This window comes from Lipophrys pholis, assembly GCF_963383615.2.
Source record: "Lipophrys pholis genome assembly, chromosome: 16".
Taxonomy (NCBI): domain Eukaryota; kingdom Metazoa; phylum Chordata; class Actinopteri; order Blenniiformes; family Blenniidae; genus Lipophrys; species Lipophrys pholis.
This window is the reverse complement of record NC_137634.1, coordinates 26,139,132-26,160,543: the sequence shown is the minus strand read 5'-3', so window position 1 is coordinate 26,160,543 and position 21,412 is coordinate 26,139,132. Positions and strand designations below refer to the sequence as shown.

The 21,412-nt window shown below is 46.7% G+C and overlaps 1 protein-coding gene across 2 annotated transcripts in view; it reads left to right on the top strand.

Moving 5' to 3' along the window:
- Window positions 1-432: 432 nt before the first annotated feature.
- The window catches only part of cblb (Cbl proto-oncogene B, E3 ubiquitin protein ligase), a 47,855-nt gene continuing 26,875 nt past the window's right edge, over window positions 433-21,412 (top strand). Inside the window, exons 1-6 of one of the 2 annotated variants that reach the window (XM_080483463.1) lie at window positions 433-451; window positions 1,483-1,675; window positions 2,315-2,485; window positions 3,768-4,018; window positions 10,453-10,599; window positions 14,200-14,356. In XM_080483463.1, the coding sequence (XP_080339589.1) occupies window positions 2,318-2,485; window positions 3,768-4,018; window positions 10,453-10,599; window positions 14,200-14,356 (723 nt within the window). In that variant the 5' untranslated portion in view covers window positions 433-451; window positions 1,483-1,675; window positions 2,315-2,317. Of the gene's footprint in view, window positions 452-1,482; window positions 1,676-2,056; window positions 2,120-2,314; window positions 2,486-3,767; window positions 4,019-10,452; window positions 10,600-14,199; window positions 14,357-21,412 lie in introns of those variants that run through there. The other variant, XM_080483462.1, reaches the window with a different exon arrangement.

The following is a 21,412-nucleotide window of genomic DNA, read 5'->3' as shown; positions in this document are numbered from 1 at the left end:
CAACCAATAGAACATTTAAATCAGGGGTTCTCAATCCTGGTCCTGGAGGGCCGGGGTCCTGCAGGTTTTAGGTTCCTCCCAGGTGCAATACGCCTGAATGCAATAAGGGGCTTTTCACAAGCTTGATGATGACAACATCATCAAGATTGAGGTGTGCTTTTAAAACAACTTAACAAACAATTTAAAACAACTTCTATTATCATTCTGTAAACTATTCTATTAAAATTCCATTCCAGCTAATAGTTGTAAACAACACCTGAGTCCAGTGATCGTTCAAACTTTCCGCCTCTGTGGCCTTTATGACTAGGCAGTGTGACGGTTGTTGTTTCTGACACCCACACTGCTCCGTGTGTCATTTCCGCTCCACTGCTGCTTCGTAGGAACTGGGAGTGGCTCCTATCACTGCTGCTGCTCAGTCATCAACAACACAGCTCCTCCACCACAGCTCCAGGTCTCTGACACACACACACACACACACACACACACACACACACACACACACACACACACACACACACACACACACACACACACACACACACACACACACACACACACACACACACACACACACACACACACACACACACACACACACACACACACACACAAAACAGTGGAAACAGTCTTAGCTCGATGTGACTGAGCTGTGAGTTGTGACATGAATATCTAACATACTCAGTAATTTATGATCTCAACAAAGTATATTTAAGGCATTTTTTCATACTAAATCACCCGAGATCACTACCACGTGTCTGCTGTTTGTGACAAACTAAACTACATGAAAAGATGTTGTTAATTCACGGAGTTGTGATTAATTAAATAGTGTAGACGCCCCTTTCTTCAATAGAAGTGAATGTACAGGAAGTGAGGACGGTCCTCACCCATGATGGCGGCCACGCAGACACGGTCGCCGGAGCAGCGTGACGTCGACTTCTATCACGTTTTAGTGGATAATGCCAACGTAAACACATGTTTGTAATTGAGGAGAAAGCAAACAAACAATTGTGCAATATTAAAAAAAAAAAAAAAAACGAAAACAAAAACGTGAAATAGTTTCTTAACATTTGATATTAGAGGAAGTGTGGAGTGTTTGGGGGCGACTGCTGTTCAAAAACGTGTTAAAACAATGTGTGACACACGTCCACACGCGCGCACAAGCACACACGTTACATCAAACCGGACATTGACAGATCGCGAGTTTATAGACATATATAAATAGAATCACCAATTTGTTTAAAAAGAATAGTTGACATAAGTAGAAACATAATCACAGTAGAAGAGACATACATGCTGTATAAAAGTATATCCATGCACGTATATAAGTTGACAAATAATAAAATACACTAGTTCATCAATAGAAAGGGTCCTCATCCAAGATGGCGGCCACGCCCCTAGTGCGTTAGTTTCCAGAATTCTTGATTCTACTTATATAGGTCCTTATTCTAGTTGTATATGTCTATGTGTTGATCGCTCGCGCAGTGTACTGCCCTGCCTGCCTCGGAGCCCCGCTTCCTGTCCCGAGAAGCCCCGCATCCCCGCATCCCGTCCCGAGAAGCCCCGCAGCCCCGCAGTCCCGCAGTCCGTCCCGCGGAGCCGCACAGCAGCATGGAGGAGTGAGCCGCCCCGGACCCGGGTCTGCTGGTCGGGGACAGACGCTCCGCCCGGTGCTTCGGTGAGTTGTGGCGGGGTGTCTGCTGCCTGCCAGGCGGCCAGCTGGATGCTGACAGAGCGGCGGCTCCACCGAGCTTCCACCCTCACTGGCAGGGCGACCAGTAGAACGTTCTAGAGGAGTAGTGGTAGTAGTACTGGTAGTAATACTGGTAGTAGTAGTGGTTGGAGTAGTAGTAGTATGAAGGCTGTAACTTTGTGCTCTGTTAGTTTGAACAACTCCTGACAGTCTTTGGTTTCTAGAGTTGGTGTGGAACTGAGGCCAGAACAGGACGTTATCATCAATATGTCTCACTACGAGAGAGAAAGAACATAAAGGTGGTAAAAGGCTGAAAATCTTTTGTGACATTTCAAGTTTTTTTTCTTTTTTTTAAATTTTACGTAGTAAGGTCATCCGTTCATCAAACCCGGAGACCACAGAGCTGAAGCTACTAACTGAAACACTGCAGTGAGTTTGGAGCCACAAAATCAGTTTGAATGCAAATGATGGACGGGAACAGAAAATAATCACATTGGTTTGTATTGACAGTAGTGTGTGTGTGTGTGTGTGTGTGTGTGTGTGTGTGTGTGTGTGTGTGTGTGTGTGTGTGTGTGTGTGTGTGTGTGTGTGTGTGTGTGTGTGTGTGTGTGTGTGTGTGTCTAGGAGATGGCGGCTGCACTCAGTGGGAGAAGCCCCGGTGGACGTGGGCCAAACAGGAGCAAAGGTCGGATCTTAGGCTTCATCGATGCCATCCAGGATGCTGTGGGACCCCCCAAACAAGCTGTGGCTGATCGGAGGACTGTGGAGAAGACCTGGAGGCTCATGGATAAAGTTGTAAGTACACACACACACACACACACACACACACACACACACACACACACACACACACACACACTCTTTCTGGTCTTTCTTTCAGCAGTGGGGGCAGGCATCATAACATAACAACACGTAAATATAAATATGATAAAAAATAAATAAATAACCACCAACCACTCACTCTCTCACTACATTCACCCTCTGACCACCACCAACCACTCACTCTCTCACCCTCTGATCACCACCAACCTCTCACTCTCTCACTCTCTGACCACCACCAACCTCTCACTCTCTGACCACCACCAACCACTCACTCTCTCACTAATTCACCCTCTAACCACCACCAACCACTCACTCTCTCACCCTCTGACCACCACCAACCTCTCACTCTCTGACCACCACGAACCACTCACTCTCTCACTAATTCACCCTCTAACCACCACCAACCACTCACTCTCTGACCACCACCAACCACTCACTCTCTCACTACATTCACCCTCTGACCACCACCAACCTCTCACTCTCTCCCCCTCTGACCACCACCAACCTCTCACTCTCTCACTCTCTGACCACCACCAACCACTCACTCTCTCACTACATTCACCCTCTGACCACCACCAACCTCTCACTCTCTCCCCCTCTGACCACCACCAACCTCTCACTCTCTCACTCTCTGACCACCACCAACCACTCATTCACCCACATTCATGTCTTGCCCAAGGACACTTAGGCATGTGAGCAGGTAGAGATGGGAATTGAACCTGCAACCTTCCGATTGGAGACGACTGCTCTACCAACCGAGCCTTTGTAACCTTTAAATTTACACTTGAAAGTTTTGTTTTGTTGTGGTCACATTGTACGTGATGAAGCTGTATGGTTTAGCAACGTCACACCATTACTAGTGAAAACGACAACAATCTCAACATAAAATCAGTTTTGTCTTTAACAGCGTTGGTGTGATTGTGTCAGTTAAAGAATAAAAAAAGAGAGAGTTGAAGGCGTGGCGGGGAGGATTCAGGATTGGGGGCCCGCCACTGTTAAAATGAATATAGAGGAAACCCTGCACTTCATATTACTCAATATAGAGGTCAAACATCACCGGAGCGCCACTGTCTGGAGTGTTTTCATGACATTTCTTTGTTAATATTAATAATATTACTGATCACAACTTGGAAGAAGTAGGAGCTATACCAACCAGCAGGAAACGGGACATAAATAACAAGTTCTACTATGTAATGACAATAAACCTGGAAAAAGCACTGCTGTCATGAATGTTAATTGGACTTCTTTGTCACAGGTCAGACTCTGCCAGAACCCCCGGCTGCAGCTGAAGAACAGCCCACCTTACATTCTGGATATCCTACCGGACACGTACCAGCACCTGAGACTCATTCTGGGGAAATACGAAGAGAACCAGAGACTCACGCAGCTCAGTGAGAACGAGTACTTTAAAGTCTACATCGACAGCCTCATGAGGAAGTCCAAACGGGCCATCCGGCTCTTTAAAGAAGGAAAAGACACCATGTATGAGGAGCAGTCCCAGGACAGGTAAGAATCACCTGTTTAATAAACCAGTTTCATGAGGAATGACGGAGCACAAACTCTCCTTAACCGTTGATGAGAGCTCCGGTTACAAGGAAATGCAGTTGTACAAATCTACTGAAACACAATTAGCAAATGGAAAGCTGACGGCAGCACGTGGGGGACTGGGATGATTTCCTGCTCTGGAGACGTGGCAGCAGCTCCGAGGACACATTGTGGTCAGGACTCGGTGTGAGCTGCTGTGCAGACCTGGCGGCTTCAGATGATGAGCTGCAGGAAGCCGCCGCTCTGCTGTCACAGCCTTTTCACATAATTACGGACGAGACAGGACGGACGCTGTGTATTCTCTTTATCCTGCTCCCAAAGAGAGAGCAGAAGGTGTTCTGGCTCTAAGATGCCCCGTCATGTTGGTGGACGGTGAATCCTGCTCATGCTTTGGCTGTGTCGGCCAGTGTTTGGCTTCACCATGGCGTTTTGGGGTCCTCAGCTGCTCTTGGGGGCATTCGGGGGCAGGCTCTATGAAAACATGTTGGGGACATGCTGTGGACCACAGTAGGCTATAGAAAGTGTGATCAGGCTGAAGATGCTGCTGATGGCAGACACGGTGGCGTTTCCAGGGTAACGGCAGTTCCGTCCGGTGTGCAGCAGCCGTCTTGGTGGCCTGTGGTGTCGGTGAAGTGTGACACATGACTGACTGATCATACGGAGAGTGGGAGGTGGAGAGGTAGAAGTCAGAGTCACGCTGGAAACAAATCAGTGGGTGGGACTTTGAAGAATCTAAAATCTTAAATATGTTTTGAGAAATTTCTCACTTTTTTCTTTTCAACATAATTCCCTATGTGTTCATTCGTAGTTCTGATGCTTCAGTGAGAATCTGTTACATAAATAATCAATAATATAAGGAAAAAAACATTGAATGAAAAGGTGAATCCAAACTTGTGACAGGGAGCGTACACTCCTGATCAGAATCTTTAGAGCAGCTTCTAAATTCCAACAACTTACTCCTAACAGGCTCGAAGTCGAGCTTCAAATTACAAAAAATAAGAAATGTGAGAAAAACATTTTGAGCAGGTAATATATTGAAAACAACCATTTAAGTGAAACAGGCTGTTCACCAGCTGATCAAAAGTTTAAGACCGCTTCTCAAAACACCCACTGAAAACAGAAAGAAGTCCTCTGTCAGGCTGCAGCATGTTGAAAACCACGTCAGTCATGATGAAGCGTCTCCACTTCGCCAGCTGCTGCTTGACGCCTCCACAACCTGAAGCACCATCATCATCATCATTCCATTGAAGGAAAAGCACCGGATCATGACGGCTCCCCTCTAATGTCCCCAGTAGAAAACGTCTCCTCGTCATGTCTGGAACGTTGTAAGACATCAGGACCGTCAAGGTTACATTGCTTCTTGTCAGAGAAGAAAACTGTCTTCCACCTTTGAATGGTGGAAGACCCATTCAAAGGGGTCTTCCACCCACGCGGTGGCAGTCTGAGCACCGTCACCCTGGCACCGATTGAGCCCACGGGAAGGTGGCGCCCGGCGAACCCACTACCCTGAGATTGTAAGTCTCGTGCTCTACCAACTGAGCTACCCAGGCCTGCCCTTGGGATCTTTTAAGGAATTCAAAATGACTGTCTCACAGTGTCCCGCCTCAGCAGCATGGCGCGTTGTGAGAGGCCTTGCTTCTGCAGCTCAACAATCTTAAAACATTCAAAGCAGTGAGCTTTCTGCCTCGGCCATCAGGAGGCCTCCACTGGGCCAAGACGTGAAAGGAAATGACCTGGAATCCATGTTTCTCTGCACATTGTAAAAGCTGTGGTCTTAAACTCTTGAGCAGCTGGTGAACCGCCTATTTCACTTAAATTGTTGCTGTTATTATTATATTACCTGCTCAAAATGTTTTGTCTCTCGCGCACCTTTCTTCTTTTAGTAATGTGAAGCTCTACTTAGAACTTTGTTAGGATCAACAATACAAAATGCGAACGCTTGGCATTTTAGTACCTGCTCTTTAGCTTTTGATCAGGGGCGTATGTGCACCTTAGCATTAATGCTAAAAGCTAACCTCCAGAGTTCTGCATGGAACAAAGAACTTCGTGCTTCAGTAACATTTAAAATCTGATATAATTGTTAAAGATTGAGATTAAAGGCTTCAGGATACAATGTTTAAGGTATTTTGCTATAAATTGTGCAGAAACTACACGGTGTTTGTGCATGTTTAGTCAACAAATGATCTCTAGTTTTGGATACTGTTCTCCATCCGGGTGATTCTCACAAAACTGTCCTGACTTTTGCAAAAACAATTTTAGGTCAATTCTGCTCTTTTCTTTTCTCATTAGTAGCAAGCAGGGTCTCAATTAACTGGATCAATTGAAGAGAGCGATCAATACATGTTTTTTAATACATTTTCAGGATGTTTTATTGAGTCATTGACCAAATAAGTTCATTACCGTCACACATTTTCAACTGATAACTGGATATGTATGAAAGGTAGACTTTTAGTTTTGTTCATGTATGTTCTACTAATAGTTCAGAATAGCCACATAGTGTAAACATTCAGAGAAATGTTGATTGGTATAATCATTTTAGTAATTAGGTTCATAATGGAAATTGGGTGGTATGCTCCTTGGGGGAGGTTCTCTCATTGGGTGTGTCGGTGTGTTGCAATGGGGAAATGTTTGACAGCTGACCTTTATTGTGAAGCAATAAAGAGAAGCCGAATCGACAACTGTCCATCTCCTCATTCACGGCTTCAACATTGGTGATCCTGACATTTGAACCTGACTGTCCAGAACGCACACGCTGGTGGGGCTGCGATGTTTGCCGCTACGGTTAAGTTACCTGAGTTTTGGCACCATGACCTTCAGCCATTGTTTCAGCATGTCGATGTCTAGTTCCAGCTCTGAGGCAACATGGCGGACGACACGAAATACGACCATGTCTTTGCGGAGTTGGATTCATCCACCACCTGCTGAGTAATAGGGCTGCCGCGAGACCCGCCACTGCAAAGCAAATTCACCGCTCTCAAAAATCAGCTGGAGGTGGCTCCTCTGGCATCGACGACATCTGCTGAGGGAGCACGTGCCTTCATATCCATCTGGGTGGCCCGTTTTTGCACGCTGTTGGACGTCACCAGACAGAGGCTCCCAGTTCACCTCTGAGCTGTGGACAGAGGTGGCTAAAGACCTGGGAGTGCAGCTACACCGGACGACGGCTCTCAGCCTTCAAGCCAATGGACTGTGAGCGTTTCCATCCCGCGATGAAAGCTGCTCTACGAGCCACCCTCAGGGACAGCAACTAGATCAACCGACTGCCGTGGGTCATGTTGGGCCTGCAATCAGCCCCGAAGGAAGATCTCCAGTCGTCGTCTGCAGAGCTGGTGTTGGGTCAGCCGCTGAGGGTCCCCAGAGAGTTCCTGCCAGAATCATCAGAACCCTGGTTGGTTACAGCCAGGCGGTCGGTCTTCAAGGAGGCGACCCGCATGTTCAACCCGGTTCCAGCTCATCACTGCCTGCCCCGGTCCTATGTCCCAAAGAACCTGATGGAGTACATGTTCGTTCAGCATGATACCCACCGTTCCCCACGTCAGCCGCAGTATGACGGCCCGTTTCACCTCCTGGAGGCGGGGCCAAAGAACTTTGTGATGGACATGGGGGGTAAACGGGTCCGGGTTTCAGTAGACCTTCTGAAACTTGCCCATGTAATGGCAGAGGAGCCAGAGGAGGTGGTGCAACCCCAGAGATGTGGGCACCCTCCCCAAGTCATCAGCTGACACAGGGTCCCCTGCACCTGCCTTAACCCCGGTGCCGGTACCTGCACCTCCTGTGGTGGTGCAGCGCAGTCGTTATGGTCAGGTGCTAAGACCTCCCAAACAGAACTTGACTAACCATTTTTAGTGAATTTGTAGTGCCATTCTGAATGTTCAGGAAGAGCCTGTGTGGTGCACCTTGAGGGAGGTTCTCTCATTCAGAGTGGAGTGGGTGTGTTGGTGATGTGGGAGGTATTAAAGCAGGAAGTGGCGTGATGCAAGACAGAAATGTATGAAGAAAAGCCAACGCAACAACTCTGGCCATCTCCTCTTTCATGGCTTCTACAATAGTGCACTAAATTACCACATTAATAATAATAAAGAAAATTAAGGCCAGAAAGATAAAAGACAAATTAATTAAGGTCGACCAGGGTCAAATAGTGCAAGTACAAAATATATACAAGACAATATGCTGGGTCTATTTTCCTGGGTTCAGCAGGCGGACAGCCGAGGAAGAAGCTCCTCCTCTTCCTCTCTGTTTGCCTCAGGCAGTGGTAACGCCGTCCTGCTGGCAGCAGAGAGAAGTGTCTGTGGCTGGGTGGGGGGGCTCACTCACAATCTGATGGTTCTCCTAGGTGAGGTGGTTCTGGCTCTGATGGTCTTCCAGTGGAGGGTGGTTCTGGTTCTGACGGTCATCCTGGGTGAGGTGGTTCTGGTTCTGATGGTCCTCCAGGGCAGTGTGGTTCTGGTTCTGATGGTCCTCCAGGGGATCGTGGTTCTGATTCTGATGGTCCTCCAGGGGAGGGTGGTTCTGGCTCTAATGGTCCTCCTGGGGAGGGTGGTTCTGGTTCTGATGGTCCTGCAAGTGATGATCCTGCAGCCAACACTCATGGTTTAGGTGTAGAAGGTTCTGAGCCCCTTGAAGTCCCTCAGATGTCTGAGGTGGTGGAGACGCTGTGCAGTTTCTTCACCAGGACCATGTCAGGTCCAGGACTACATCAAGTCCAGTACCATGTCAGGTCCTTTGTGATGTTGACACCCAGGTACTTGAACTTCTCCACTTGCTTCACCTCCATCCCTCTGATCTTAAGTCGGTGCTCGCCCTCTGCTGCTCCGCCCTCTGCTTCTCTGCCCTCCACTGCTCCATCCTCTGCTGCTCTGCCTTCTACTGCTCCGCCCTCTGCTGCTCCATCCTCTGCTGCTCTGCCTTCTACTGCTCCATCCTCTGCTGCTCTGCCTTCTACTGCTCCGCCCTCTGCTGCTCTGCCTTCTACTGCTCCGCCCTCTGGTTCTCTGCCCGCTACTGCTCTGCTCTCTGCTGCTCCGCCCTCTGCTACTCCATTCTCTGCTGCTCCATCCTCTGCTTGTCCACCATCTGCTGCTCCACCCTGTAATCCATAATCATCTCCTTGGCCTTGCTGATGTTCAGGTGGAGGCTGTATTCTCTGGTCCAGTCCTCCAGGTAGCTGACCTCCATCAGGTGGAGGAGCAGGTGGAGGCTGTAGTCTCTGCTCCTGTCCTCCAGGGGGCTGATCGCCATCAGGTCGAGGCTGTAGTCTCTGCTCCTGTCCTCCAGGGTGCTGATCTCCATCAGGTGGAGGCTGTAGTCTCTGCTCCTGTCCTCCAGGGGGCTGATCTCCATCAGGTGGAGGCTGTAGTCTCTGCTCCTGTCCTCCAGGGGGCTGATCTCCATCAGGTGGAGGCTGTAGTCTCTGGTCCTGTCCTCCATCAGGTCCTTCTCGTTGTTGGTGGAGATCAAACCCTCCACTGTGTCGTCAGCAGAATTGATGATGGTGTTCCAGTCTTGTGGTCTCAGCCTTACACAACTATGCTGCATGATTAAGTCAATTTTAAGATTTTTCAAACATCCAGAATTGTAGCCACGTTAACGTTTGTAAGAAAGCAAAATGTTTGTAGATCCGTCGAGAGTGCAGTGAGATTAAGGGTAGTTTTGTTTGTGCAGATCACTCACCTTCCACTGGTAAACTGTCCTTGAGTCTTTTAGTTCTCGCCCTGATGGTGCTGAGTGAGCAGTCTGGACGGTGGGTTTAAACTGTGGCGATGTGCTGAGCCCTCTTCTAGAAACTACTGATATTATTTAAAGACCCTCCATTGTTTCATCTCCTCCTCCTGGTCTGGTCGGTCCAGAAACCTTTAATATTCTAAGTTTCTAGCTCCTCCTTGATTTTCCTCCATTTGAATATTGGATCATAGGAGGTGCATTCAGAATCTGCTGTGTCTGTGTGAGCTGGACTGGCTCCGCCCACACATGCCCATCTTGGGAAGAGGAGGAAGTACTTCCTCTCGTGGTGCCATGTGCCAGAGCAGAGCTGCATAATTGTGGGAGGAGTCAAAGGGAGGGCCTACCTTGATTGGGATTGGCTGAACCCCCGATGACACTATATAGGGTTTGATTTCTGATTTCTGAAACAAGCCAGGGAGAGAGAAGACAGACTGTCTTCACTTCTGGGACGTCAGTCCAGGTCTGGGACGATTAGTACTGTTGGAAAACCTTTAGGAAGTGGACTCTGCATAATCTGAGCCTTTAAAGTATTTTTATTTTCCATGAATGTCTGTCACTCCCTTGCATGATTGAATTTGATTCTACCTGTGTGGAATGTAAAATATTCAATAATTTCCACATGTCCAGCATTTTCACCAACTAATTCTTGTTTGTTTCTGACTTCTTTTGTTCAGACGGAACTTGACCAAACTGTCTCTGATCTTCAGCCACATGTTGGCTGAAATCAAAGCCATTTTCCCTGGAGGGCACTTCCAGGGCGACTCCTTCAGGATCACTAAAGCCGACGCTGCTGACTTCTGGAGGAGATTCTTTGGAGAAATGTAAGTGCCACTTTGTTCCTTCAGCAGTTTTATGTGTCAAGATTTCAGGAGAAGGAGGAAGAATCGATACTAATTCTGACGTCGTAAATCTTTCACTTCCATTGCCGTAGCTTTCTGTCAGTAGAAGTCATCCCATCAGCTCTGAATCATCTGTTCCTCTATATAGTAAGCCTGAGTTTAAAAAAAGACACTTTTACAGCGATCTGGCTCTTTCCTCCAGCTGACTGGGACCTTGACTTCATCTGATCCGGTCCTTAGACATGCAGATAGAAGTCCAAAGGGGAGGGTGTGTATTCCATCGGCAACAGGACCAACCTGCTCGTGGAAATCAAATTGACAGAATCTGGCACTTCCTTCAAAGTGACCAACAGCAGCTGCAAACTCCCTGAGGAATTATTGCCTCTCTTCAATATTATATTACCACAGAATGTATTTTCCTCTACACACAAGTTTATAGTACTGGACGAGTTTTACACAACCCGTTATCAGATCATCCAGTGACACATCATGTTTGAACCTTGTCTGGGTAACTGCATTGATTTGAATGAGGGCTGCCACATGAGATAATTGACTTTAAATAATGGTAAACAAAAATAATTGCTCCGAGCAGCTACTGTGATATGTTAATATCTTTAAAAGCACACACCTATCTGAGACCTGTCTGTTTCTACTAAATCTATCTGGGCAGGTGAATCATTGTGTGTTTCTACTATGGTTGAAGAGGTTTTGGTGACAGAGTGTAGCTGGATTGGGTTTTATTAGAAGGTGACTGCAGCTGTATACATGTTGGTGGGAAGAGAGGAGGTCACCTTTGTTCCACGAACAACAAGGTGGTGATATAATTCCACAGGATTCCGTCAGGTGCAGGACATTGGTAGTTTTACATATTTCTCGGTGGATTGTTTGAGAAGTGAAAGGTGCATCTGATCTGAGTGTTTGGATCCAGTGGAGGCTGCTGGTAAAGTTCTCAGGTTGGTTCTTCATTGTTCTTCAGTTTCAGCCAGTTAATGTAATTTAAATACTGTGCCTTTATAAAGCATATTACAACAATCCTGTCTTTTCTAGATTGAGAGAGCCCCCGAGTGGTGAAAAGTACAGCACTTTGAATCAGATAGAAAATAGAGAGCACTTATCAAGACCCTTTTTATTGCCTGAACCAAAACCTTGATTCAAGAGAGATTTTACCCAAACACAGGATCCTGTGACAGGATTGTAACAGTGAGCAGCCCAAACAGCTGACACTAGGGAGGGTCCTGACAGAAGTGATGTGGAGATTCACACTAGATGATTCAGATACATGACCGATCCTCAAGAGGGGATTTTATGTACAACATCAATAGCAAACAAGTTATATACTACAGAGATCTTCAGAAGCTGATTTACAGCTCAATGCTATTTACCAGGTCTTATTTTATAGCTCAAAATTATTAGAGAGGAATTTTTCACAATTGTAACTTTGTTTTGGTTTATTTACATTCATTCATTCATTCATCAACTCATTCGTTCACTCATTCAGAAAACGGTTTCCATGCTGGCTTGTTGAACTCCAGCACTCAACAGGTCCTCAGTCTCGTCTCCATCGCCGTCCTCAGTCTCGTCTCCATCGCAGTCCTCAGTCTCGTCTCCATCGCAGTCCTCAGTCTCGTCTCCATCGCAGTCCTCAGCCTCATCTCCATCGCAGTCCTCAGTCTCGTCTCCATCGCAGTCCTCAGTCTCGTCTCCATCGCAGTCCTCAGCCTCGTCTCCATCGCAGTCCTCAGTCTCGTCTCCATCGCAGTCCTCAGTCTCGTCTCCATCGTAGTCCTCACCGCAACAAATGGTTCAATCATGCTCTTCAGTTCTAAAACATTCTGCAACATGGATTAAAGACATTGCAATGCATAGACATAAAAACCGATGTAAAGGTGGTTATACCAATTAGTGTGAGGTTGAGTAAAGCTCCTAAAACTCATTATATTTATGAAACAATTATTCTGATAGTGGATACACCTACCAAAAGTGGGGTTTTCCAAAACTTTCCTGATGATGTAGTCACTCTTCTTGTATTTGGGAAAATGCACACTGTACACCAGCGCTCCATCTTTGGAACACATTTGTGTTCTATGTGTGTTTTCATTGAAGTGCAGAGCAGCCATGATGGTTCTGCACATAAAGAAAAACAAAACAACCATTTGTTTATGGTCAGGTCTCACTGACTGCAGAACTCCACAATGTAAAATAACATGGAAATAAACCCAAAGCATATAAGAAACCAAACAGTGGTGGTTTCACCACCTTTCTTTGAAATTACTTGACAAAATATATGACCGAAAATCAGGGTCGGCTGTGTGGCTAGACGCCTGATGTCTGATGGACGGGAGACAGACGCCTGATGTCTGATGGACGGGAGAGAGACGCCTGATGTCTGATGGACGGGAGAGAGACGCCTGATGTCTGATGGACCGGAGACAGACGCCTGATGTCTGATGGACGAGAGACAGATGACTGATGTGTGCATACAGCCTTGGACTGCACACAATCCAGTCCAGCTCTTGCGAGGCTTTGGTACCTTATAAAACAAAATAGTATTGTGTATTAATTTCAGTATATTGTGTACACCTTTTGACAAAAGTTGCAGGATAATAAATTAAAAGTAGCTTCTTCCCGGGGGCGAGCCATGGTTTGCGATGTTCCCTGCCGACAAGAGGACCATGTGTGCATCCTGGAAGCAATCTTTCCAACCCATCATGTATATTGTGCATGTGTTGAAGAACTGACATCCACTTGGTGATGACAAGATCCCCGTTTCCATCAGGTGTGGACACAAACAGACCAGTAGAGATGCTTCACTACACTGGCAATCCTGGACCGTCTGCTGTCCTGCTGACTACTTGCAGCTTCTTCTTTATGCCCGAATATGATGAACAACAATCACTCATTAGTAAACAAAAGCTGTACATGAAAACATGTATATGGATCCATCCATCCATCCATCCATCCATCCATCCATCCATCCATCCATCCATCCATCCATCCATCCATCCATCCATCCATCCATCCATCCATCCATCCATCCATCCATCCCTCTCTCTTCTCCCTCTTATCCGTTTCCGGGTGGTGGGGGTGTCAGTCTGAGCACCGTCACCCAGATCACATTGCACCATTAAGAACCTTCCTGCAGGTGGAGAGCCCACAGGAAGGTGGCGCCCGGCGTGGGACATGAACCCTCTACCTTGAGACTGAGAGTCTCATGCTCTACCTACTGAGCTGGCCGGGGCTCATGTATATGAATGCAAATGGTGAAAATTACATGTCCAGCATGTTGCATGTGTACATAGAGAATGATCTTACTTTTGGCAACATGCCAGATGTCAAACCGGTGCGTCATGTATGGATGGTCCAGGCGCATCGTTGTTGCGCCCGCCCCGGAAGTCTGCCAAAATGTTTTTGACCCTGTTTTGTCTGTGAAAGATGAATGAAATGTCCTTCAGCACTTTAATCTGTGGTCAGCCTGTTAAACATCCTTTTCTGATGAGAGAACTGCTGCTTGAGTCGTTTCCATGTTCCACGAGACTTCATCAGCAGACACTGAAGCTCTGGTGTTTCTGGACTCTGTTGCAGGACTCTAGTGCCGTGGAAAGTCTTCCGACAGTGCCTTCACCAAGTGCATCCCATCAGCTCGGGCCTGGAGGCCATGGCCCTCAAGTCCACCATTGACCTCACCTGCAACGACTACATCTCTGTGTTTGAGTTCGACATCTTCACTCGCCTCTTTCAGGTAAAAACACCTGTGAATCCTTCCTTCCTTCTACTTTTCCTCATGCTTCTTTCTGGGACAGTGTCTCTTTATTACTGTACAAGGCCAGAGGAATGAAATTCAAACCCTGGAGTCACATCAGCACAAAATATATTTGGGCGGCGCTGGTCACCACCCAAATATATATTTTTGTGATATTACTGTGCAATCAGAAAATACAATCAAGTAAATACCTATAAACGATGATAAATGGAGCAAAAAATAGGGGTGTTGGCCCCCCCCACAGAGGGTCTGAGGGTCTCCCCTGTAACAGTTTAGAAAAAATAGACCTTAAACCGTGATTTCTACTGCATTGTGAAATACTAAGTACTACATTGTGAGCTGCTATATACTACATTGTTATAAACTGTAGGACCAGTTGATATTGAACGAATCAAACACCAAATATATTACTGAATAAACATACTTGTATAAAAGCACATAACTGAACCAATATAAAGATATATACATGAATATGATATATACAAAGAGGTATACAAAATAAATACAAAATAAAATGTTACTTCAGGGGCCACTTACAGTTCAGTTTCATCTTGACTGGTTGGATTGGTAAAATATTGTTATAATAACGTTTTAATTTACACTTCAAAGTATTTCTTTGTTGTGGTCACAGTGTACTGAATGAAATTTTGCAGGGTCACACAATTAGTACTAAAAATGACAACAATCTCAACATAAAGTAAATTTTAATGAAACATCCATCCATCTTCTCCCTCTTATCCGTTTCCGGGTGGTGGGGGTGTCAGTCTGAGCACCGTCACCCAGATCACATAGCACCATTAAGAACCTTCCTGCAGGTGGAGAGCCCACAGGAAGTTAATGAAACATTCTGCTGCAAAATACAGTAAAATGTCAAAAAAGCCTCCTATAAATCCTATATAACCTCCTTGCTTGGTGGTTTGTCCGGATTGGAGCCTGCTGTGGCCGGTTCTGGCCCACGGGCCTGATGTTTGACTCCCTGGTGTGTTAAAGTGAGAGTGAACGTTAAGAGGAGTCACAGCAGCGTCTTGGTGAGAGGAAGGCTGCCTGCTGTCCGCTCAGTACAGGGGTCTGCTCATATCAGGTCTCCTCCTCCCAGGTTCTACTGAACACATATTGTAGAGGCTTTGAGCAAAACAACCACTAGTTTTTTCGGCTGTCTTTTTTGAAAATTGACCGTCCGCATGACGGCTGGAGGCTCGCAGCCTAAAACAGTGCTGTGAAGACTCGGTGTGAAGAGATGAAACCCGGACCTTTCTCTGAGTCTTTCATGCCTATAACGTCACTGTAAAATGGGTTTAAAAATTCCACTTCCAGCCAACAACCAGGTTCTGCCCGATACAAGAAAATTAATACCACAGTAGCCGTTTACCTCCAAAGATCTGTAGCTGTCTTCCTGGTCATGATCATGAGTTCTATTTCATCGCTCCAGACTGCCAGAGGCGGTGCTTTAAGCACTGGATGATCATCCTTGTGCGTACGCAGGTCGAGAATATTCTAACAACAAAGGTACTTGTGACTCTCGGTGGCTCCCTTCAGTCTATCGAGTCACGTGACACCGGAAGCTCAGTCCCTGTTCACCTTCTGGCTCGCAGGTTTGTATGTGTGGTTTGTCGGCACGATATTGCTGATTTCCACTATGGTCGAGTTGTTTGCTGCCTGTTGCCTGTTGCCTGTTGCCTGTTGCCCTGCGACCTGCGGTCGGAGCTGCGAGTCATCTCGATCTCCAAGGGCTGCACAAGCGGCGTTTCTACGGACTTTTCATCAGAGTCTAGTGGTCGGCATTCTACACCTGGTGAGTCCATTCATTGTGTTTTTTGTTGATGTGTTACGCTCAGTAGATTTCACTTGTAGCCTCCGTGCTCATTGTACTTTATTTGAAGCCGTGATTCAGCTTGTTTGAGTGATTACACGCCGTGTTGGTGGTGTTTGTTACATATTTTTCATTTTACGCCGTCTTCAGTCGGAGTAGTTTCTCTACCGCTGCATGCTTGTTTTCATAAAAGCGACAGCGGTCTACTTGTATTGGATCGGCCGACCCGGTTCTTGACACAGCGTTCAGCTTTGTGACAAAAAAAAAGAAAGAGTGGCGCTCGACCTACATGATTGGGAGTCACGAGTGGCGTCTCTACTCGACCTGACGCCGTAGCGCGGTGCCGTGATAGGAAACAAACTCACTGAATTGGACTCACTAGTGGCGTTCTCAGCTTGTCCTGACTCCCTAGAGCAGTACTATAATACTACAAACAGTACTGTTGAATACATTTTGTCACCTTTGAAGAAATGTTGGAGTGCCTGGCCTGCAGAGATTGTTTGGCCCCACTCCAGGCGGACGATGGCCATGACCTGTGTCCTTCCTGCCTCGGTGTGGATCACCTTCAGGAGGCTCTCACAGAGAACACCTGTACCAACTGTGTGATTCTTTCTGCCCCGGTCCATGAGGGTCGCATGCCTTGCCATGGACGCCATGTCCTCTGGCCAGCTGCCTCCTGACCAGCCGGCGGACCGTAAGCGCTCTTCTTCAGGGACCCAGCCTCGTCAGAGGAAGAGGAGGAGAAAGGAGGATTCTGGCAGGTTGTCCAGTAAAGTGGACAACCTCACAACAGAACTGACTCAGATGAAGGCTCTGCTTCAGAACCTTCAGGCTGAGCCAGGCCGCAGTGTGGTCACTCCTCAGGAGCCGGAAGTGGCAACACATGACGAGGATGTGACGTCTGTGGCTGCTTCTCATATCCTATTTCGAAGGGATTATGATGAATTGAGCTCCCCAGTCTCCGAGGCAAACTCCCATACCTCTACGGGCTCTCAAGCCACGGGAGCGGAATCTGTGACTGGGGCGATAAGAACTGCCCTTAGCCGATTGGGAGTCGAGGTGCCAACGGTGCAACAGGCCCCCTCTAGTGCTTTCTTCAGACGCCAACCAACTGCAAGGCCTTTTGCTGTTCCCCCTTCGGAGGAATACGTGAAGGAGCGACACGCCTGTTGGACTGACACAAAGGCCTTTTCTAGGCCGACATCAGATGGACGGGCGTTGGCAGCGATGCAGGACGCAGACAAAGTGTGTAGAGCTATACCATCTAGAGAGCAAATCACTGACGGCTCCAGACATCCTTCACCTCGACTCGCACAATGTATTGATCCACAAGGAAATAATGTCACAGGAGCTCAATAATTTAAACAATCGTGCTCACCAGTGAAAATGAAAACAAGACTGTTTTAATTTAATTTTACATTTGAAAAATAAAGTAATGAAAATAAAAGATAAAAATTAATACTAAAACATGACTGTTGATATAGTTAGACCTTATCTATATACTAATGTATGATATAATAAAATTTTTGGTTTCACAGCTGCACTAGATGAAGCTCTTGAATATATCAAGGAGTTGGAAGCCAGGCTGGAAAAGGTGGATTTGTCTCCCACGCTTTTTAGTCACTATGGTGTTTCTGATGAGCAGATCCGGTTCTACACCAGATTCCCCTCTGAGAGGGTTCCGGATCTACTGGGAGTCCATTGCTCCATCTGCATCCCGCCTCATATATGGACCAGAGCTCAGACAATAGGAGATGAAGCCTGAACCCAGCGCTGCCCCAGAATGCCTCTGATTGATGAGTTTTAATGTTCTCCTTCAGGGTGGCTGTGGGCCTGAAGGAGCAGCTTATTGCTGACGTGGTTCAAGTGAGCGTTGCTACTGTCAGCCGAGTGACCATCACCTGGGCCAACTACCTTTTTATAGTCTTCTCATCCATCAACATGTGGATCAGTCATGAGAAGGTAGAAGCCAGTATGCCTGAGAGATTCCGGAAGTTCTCTCCAAACGTACGCATCATCTTGGACGGCCCAGAAGTTGGTCTGGAGGCTGCATCATCCCTGACATTGCATTCCGAAATGTTCTCCGCCTACAAGAACCACGTCACTCTGAAAGGGCTGATGGGAGTTGCTCCTTGTGGGTTGGTGACATTGATTTCATCTTTGTACACCGGCTGCATCTCTGACAAAGAATTCACTGGGGTCAGTGGAATCCCTCCTCTGCTGGAGCCAGGAGATGAAGTCCTGGCAGATCAGGCCTTCCTCATTCTGGAGCTCCTTGATGAAGTTCGAGCCAAACTCACCAATCCACCCCAAGAGCAGGGAAGTCTGGAGCCATGAGGTGCCGCATGATGCCACCGCAGGAGTTATCAGGTGGGCACTGGGAGGACGTCGGTGAGCCCCGTGGCACCGGACCACATTTGGATGGGACCAACTCCAAAGTTGAGAGGAAATCTTAAAGGAGAGCTCTAAGTGGTTGGGACTCCAGTGGGCGTAGTTTTTTCTCCTGATGCCAGGATGTCGGGATCAGGAAGTGGTCCTACAAGCACATCAGTGACATAATCACAGTAAGTTATGACAAAGAAAACATTACAAGCATAAAAACATTAATAACCAATAAATGGTACCTGTGTAAGCTCTGTACAGCTGGACTGCACACATCTGTTTCCACCACCACCTCCCTGGCAGGTTCAGGATGGAGCCCCTTACAAGAAATAAACAAATAAATAAATAAAGGGACAGCTGAGCGATTTGGTCGGACATGGAAGGATAGATTTGTGAGAATTAAGTTTTTTACTTAAGTTGCCAAAACTACTGAGGAGATTGTCACATACTAAATGATATTACAAAAGGAAAACAATAATTCCACTTCCTTTTTACCTTTGTTCTTGGTCTGTTCCATCTGTGTAGATCACTTGTGCAGGAGGAAGCGTTGGCAGCTGGAGCTGGGAGGAGTGAGCACTCTGATAAAGGAGTTCAACTACATGGTAGTTAAAGCCTTTACCAGCTGCACAACTACAGGAATAAACCAACAACTCAGCTTGTCAACACCCAGTGAGGTCTAAAACAGAGAAGAGTTTTTAGCGCATATATAGAAAGTAATACTTGTTAAAACTTAATTAGCTTTAATCAAGTAACAGAATCCAGAGCAGCAGAAGAGGAATAGTAAGCTCTCCGTCATACAGGAGTGTCCATCGTACATGAAAGTTCTTCAGCTCTCATCTATAACAGCTGAAGAACAGGAAGTCAAACTACTGAACATGAGCCCAGCGACTCTCTGACTGTTTCAACCTGCAGTCTGTGAGGTTCCTCATGGTTCCTCATGGTTCCTCATGGACCTGAAGCATGGAGCTCTGACCACTACCTGTCCCTCCACAGTATCTGATACGAGAAGCCTGCAGAAGCAAAGCAGGGTCAAGGGGAACATCTGGCATCATCATCATCATCATCACTTTCCCATATTATCATAGCAAATACATATCAGAATGTAAAATATCATTTAAAAGTCTAGATCATGCCTCTAATAAATACCTCTAATACTTTAGCAGACTAGATGAGGCTTCTTAATCACCATGTTTATGTTCATCTTATGTTGTAGCTAGCGCCGCGGTTAGCTAACTGAACTCCGTCTTTTCTTACCTTGATAGCTGTGGAGGTATTTTTCATGGAAGAACTTATAGCCCTGTTCAAGGTTATTTGTTCTTGTATTCGCCGCTGCGATGGCCTCTGCATCAGCCAATGAAAAAGCTGGCAAGTTCAGGAGCATCGGTGAAAAGATAAGGTCCATTTTCAATAAGACCGGCACAAACAGGAAGTGACCTGCTCCAGGAGACGCTACTTCTGGTTGTCGTGAAAAAGGTCTATTCTGTAGTCTTCATCAAGCTGACACGAAATGTTTATTTTTCCAAACATGGCAAGTCGTAGTGCATTTTGTATGTGGATTGCAGTTTGTTCATGCTTCCTTGTCTTATAGTGTTTTAAATCAGTACTACCTGTATTCGTCCATGCTGGGTGGGATCCTGAGGTTTGGAAAGGGAGGCAGGAAGGCAGAATAAAGCAGCAGCTTCACTACCTGCAGTTAGTCCAACTTTGTTCCTGGACCAGGTCCTGGAAAAAGACCAGCTGGACCGTCTCCCTCTGTCTTTTGACTGCTGCTGGATTAGGATGTCCAGCTGATCAGGTCTTTGACATCGATCTTCTCCTGATAGGTTCTCCTCTCAAAAGGTGTTGTCTTAAGTGACTTTACTGAATTAACTAATCTCTCTCTCCATTTTGCGTCTCTGTCCTATTTTCTCCAACTCCCGCGACTCGACCCGTCAATCAGCACTATGACAGACGGCTGTGACGTCATCCCAGCTGCATTCAGCTCGGGGCTCAGGAAAGGTTCTCCCCAACATCCCCCGATCTCCTGCATTGTAGACGAGCCACTGCACATGTCCAACTTTCAACCAGAGTCTGTGGACAAAGACCTGTGTCCCTGGTGGACACACGTCACCAGTCAAACACAGATGAACCAAACAACTTTACTCATCATTAACTATAGAATTATTATCTTGCTCGTCTGAATATATATACATACATACAGCTCAAAATGTTATTTTATTGTTATATTTTTTATTATTTTTTTGAATGTCTTATTGAAGGTAATGTGGGGGGGCGGCGCCCGAGCGCCCTCTATTGGCCAGTCACCATTGGGCACCCTTCTGGGTGGTGAGGCTGGTGTTTTCCTGAGTGATGATTCCTCTGGACTTTGTTGTGATACGTCATCCAGTGCTTAAAGCATCGCCTCTGGCGGTCTGGAGGGATGAAATAGAACGAAAGTTACGTATGTAACTGCGGTTCTATGAATCCCCGATGACCGTTCAGTCCCTCGGAATTCTTGTGTGCTCGCGAGAAGTGTAAGGGACGGAGCTTCCGGTGTCACGTGACTCTATAGAGTCCGTAGAAACGCCGCTTGTGCAGCCCTTGGAGCGCGAGATGACTTGCAGCTCCGGTTGCAGGACGACAGGCAACAAGCAACAAACCACTGGACAATAGTGGAAATCAGCAATATCGTGCCGACAAACCACACATACAAATCTGCGAGCGAGAATGTGAACAGGGACTGAGCTTCCGGTGTCACGTGACTCTTTAGACTGACGGGAGCCACGAGAGTCACAAGTACCTTTGTTGTTAGAATATTCTCGACTTGTGTACGCACAAGGATGATCATCCAGTGCTTAAAGCAC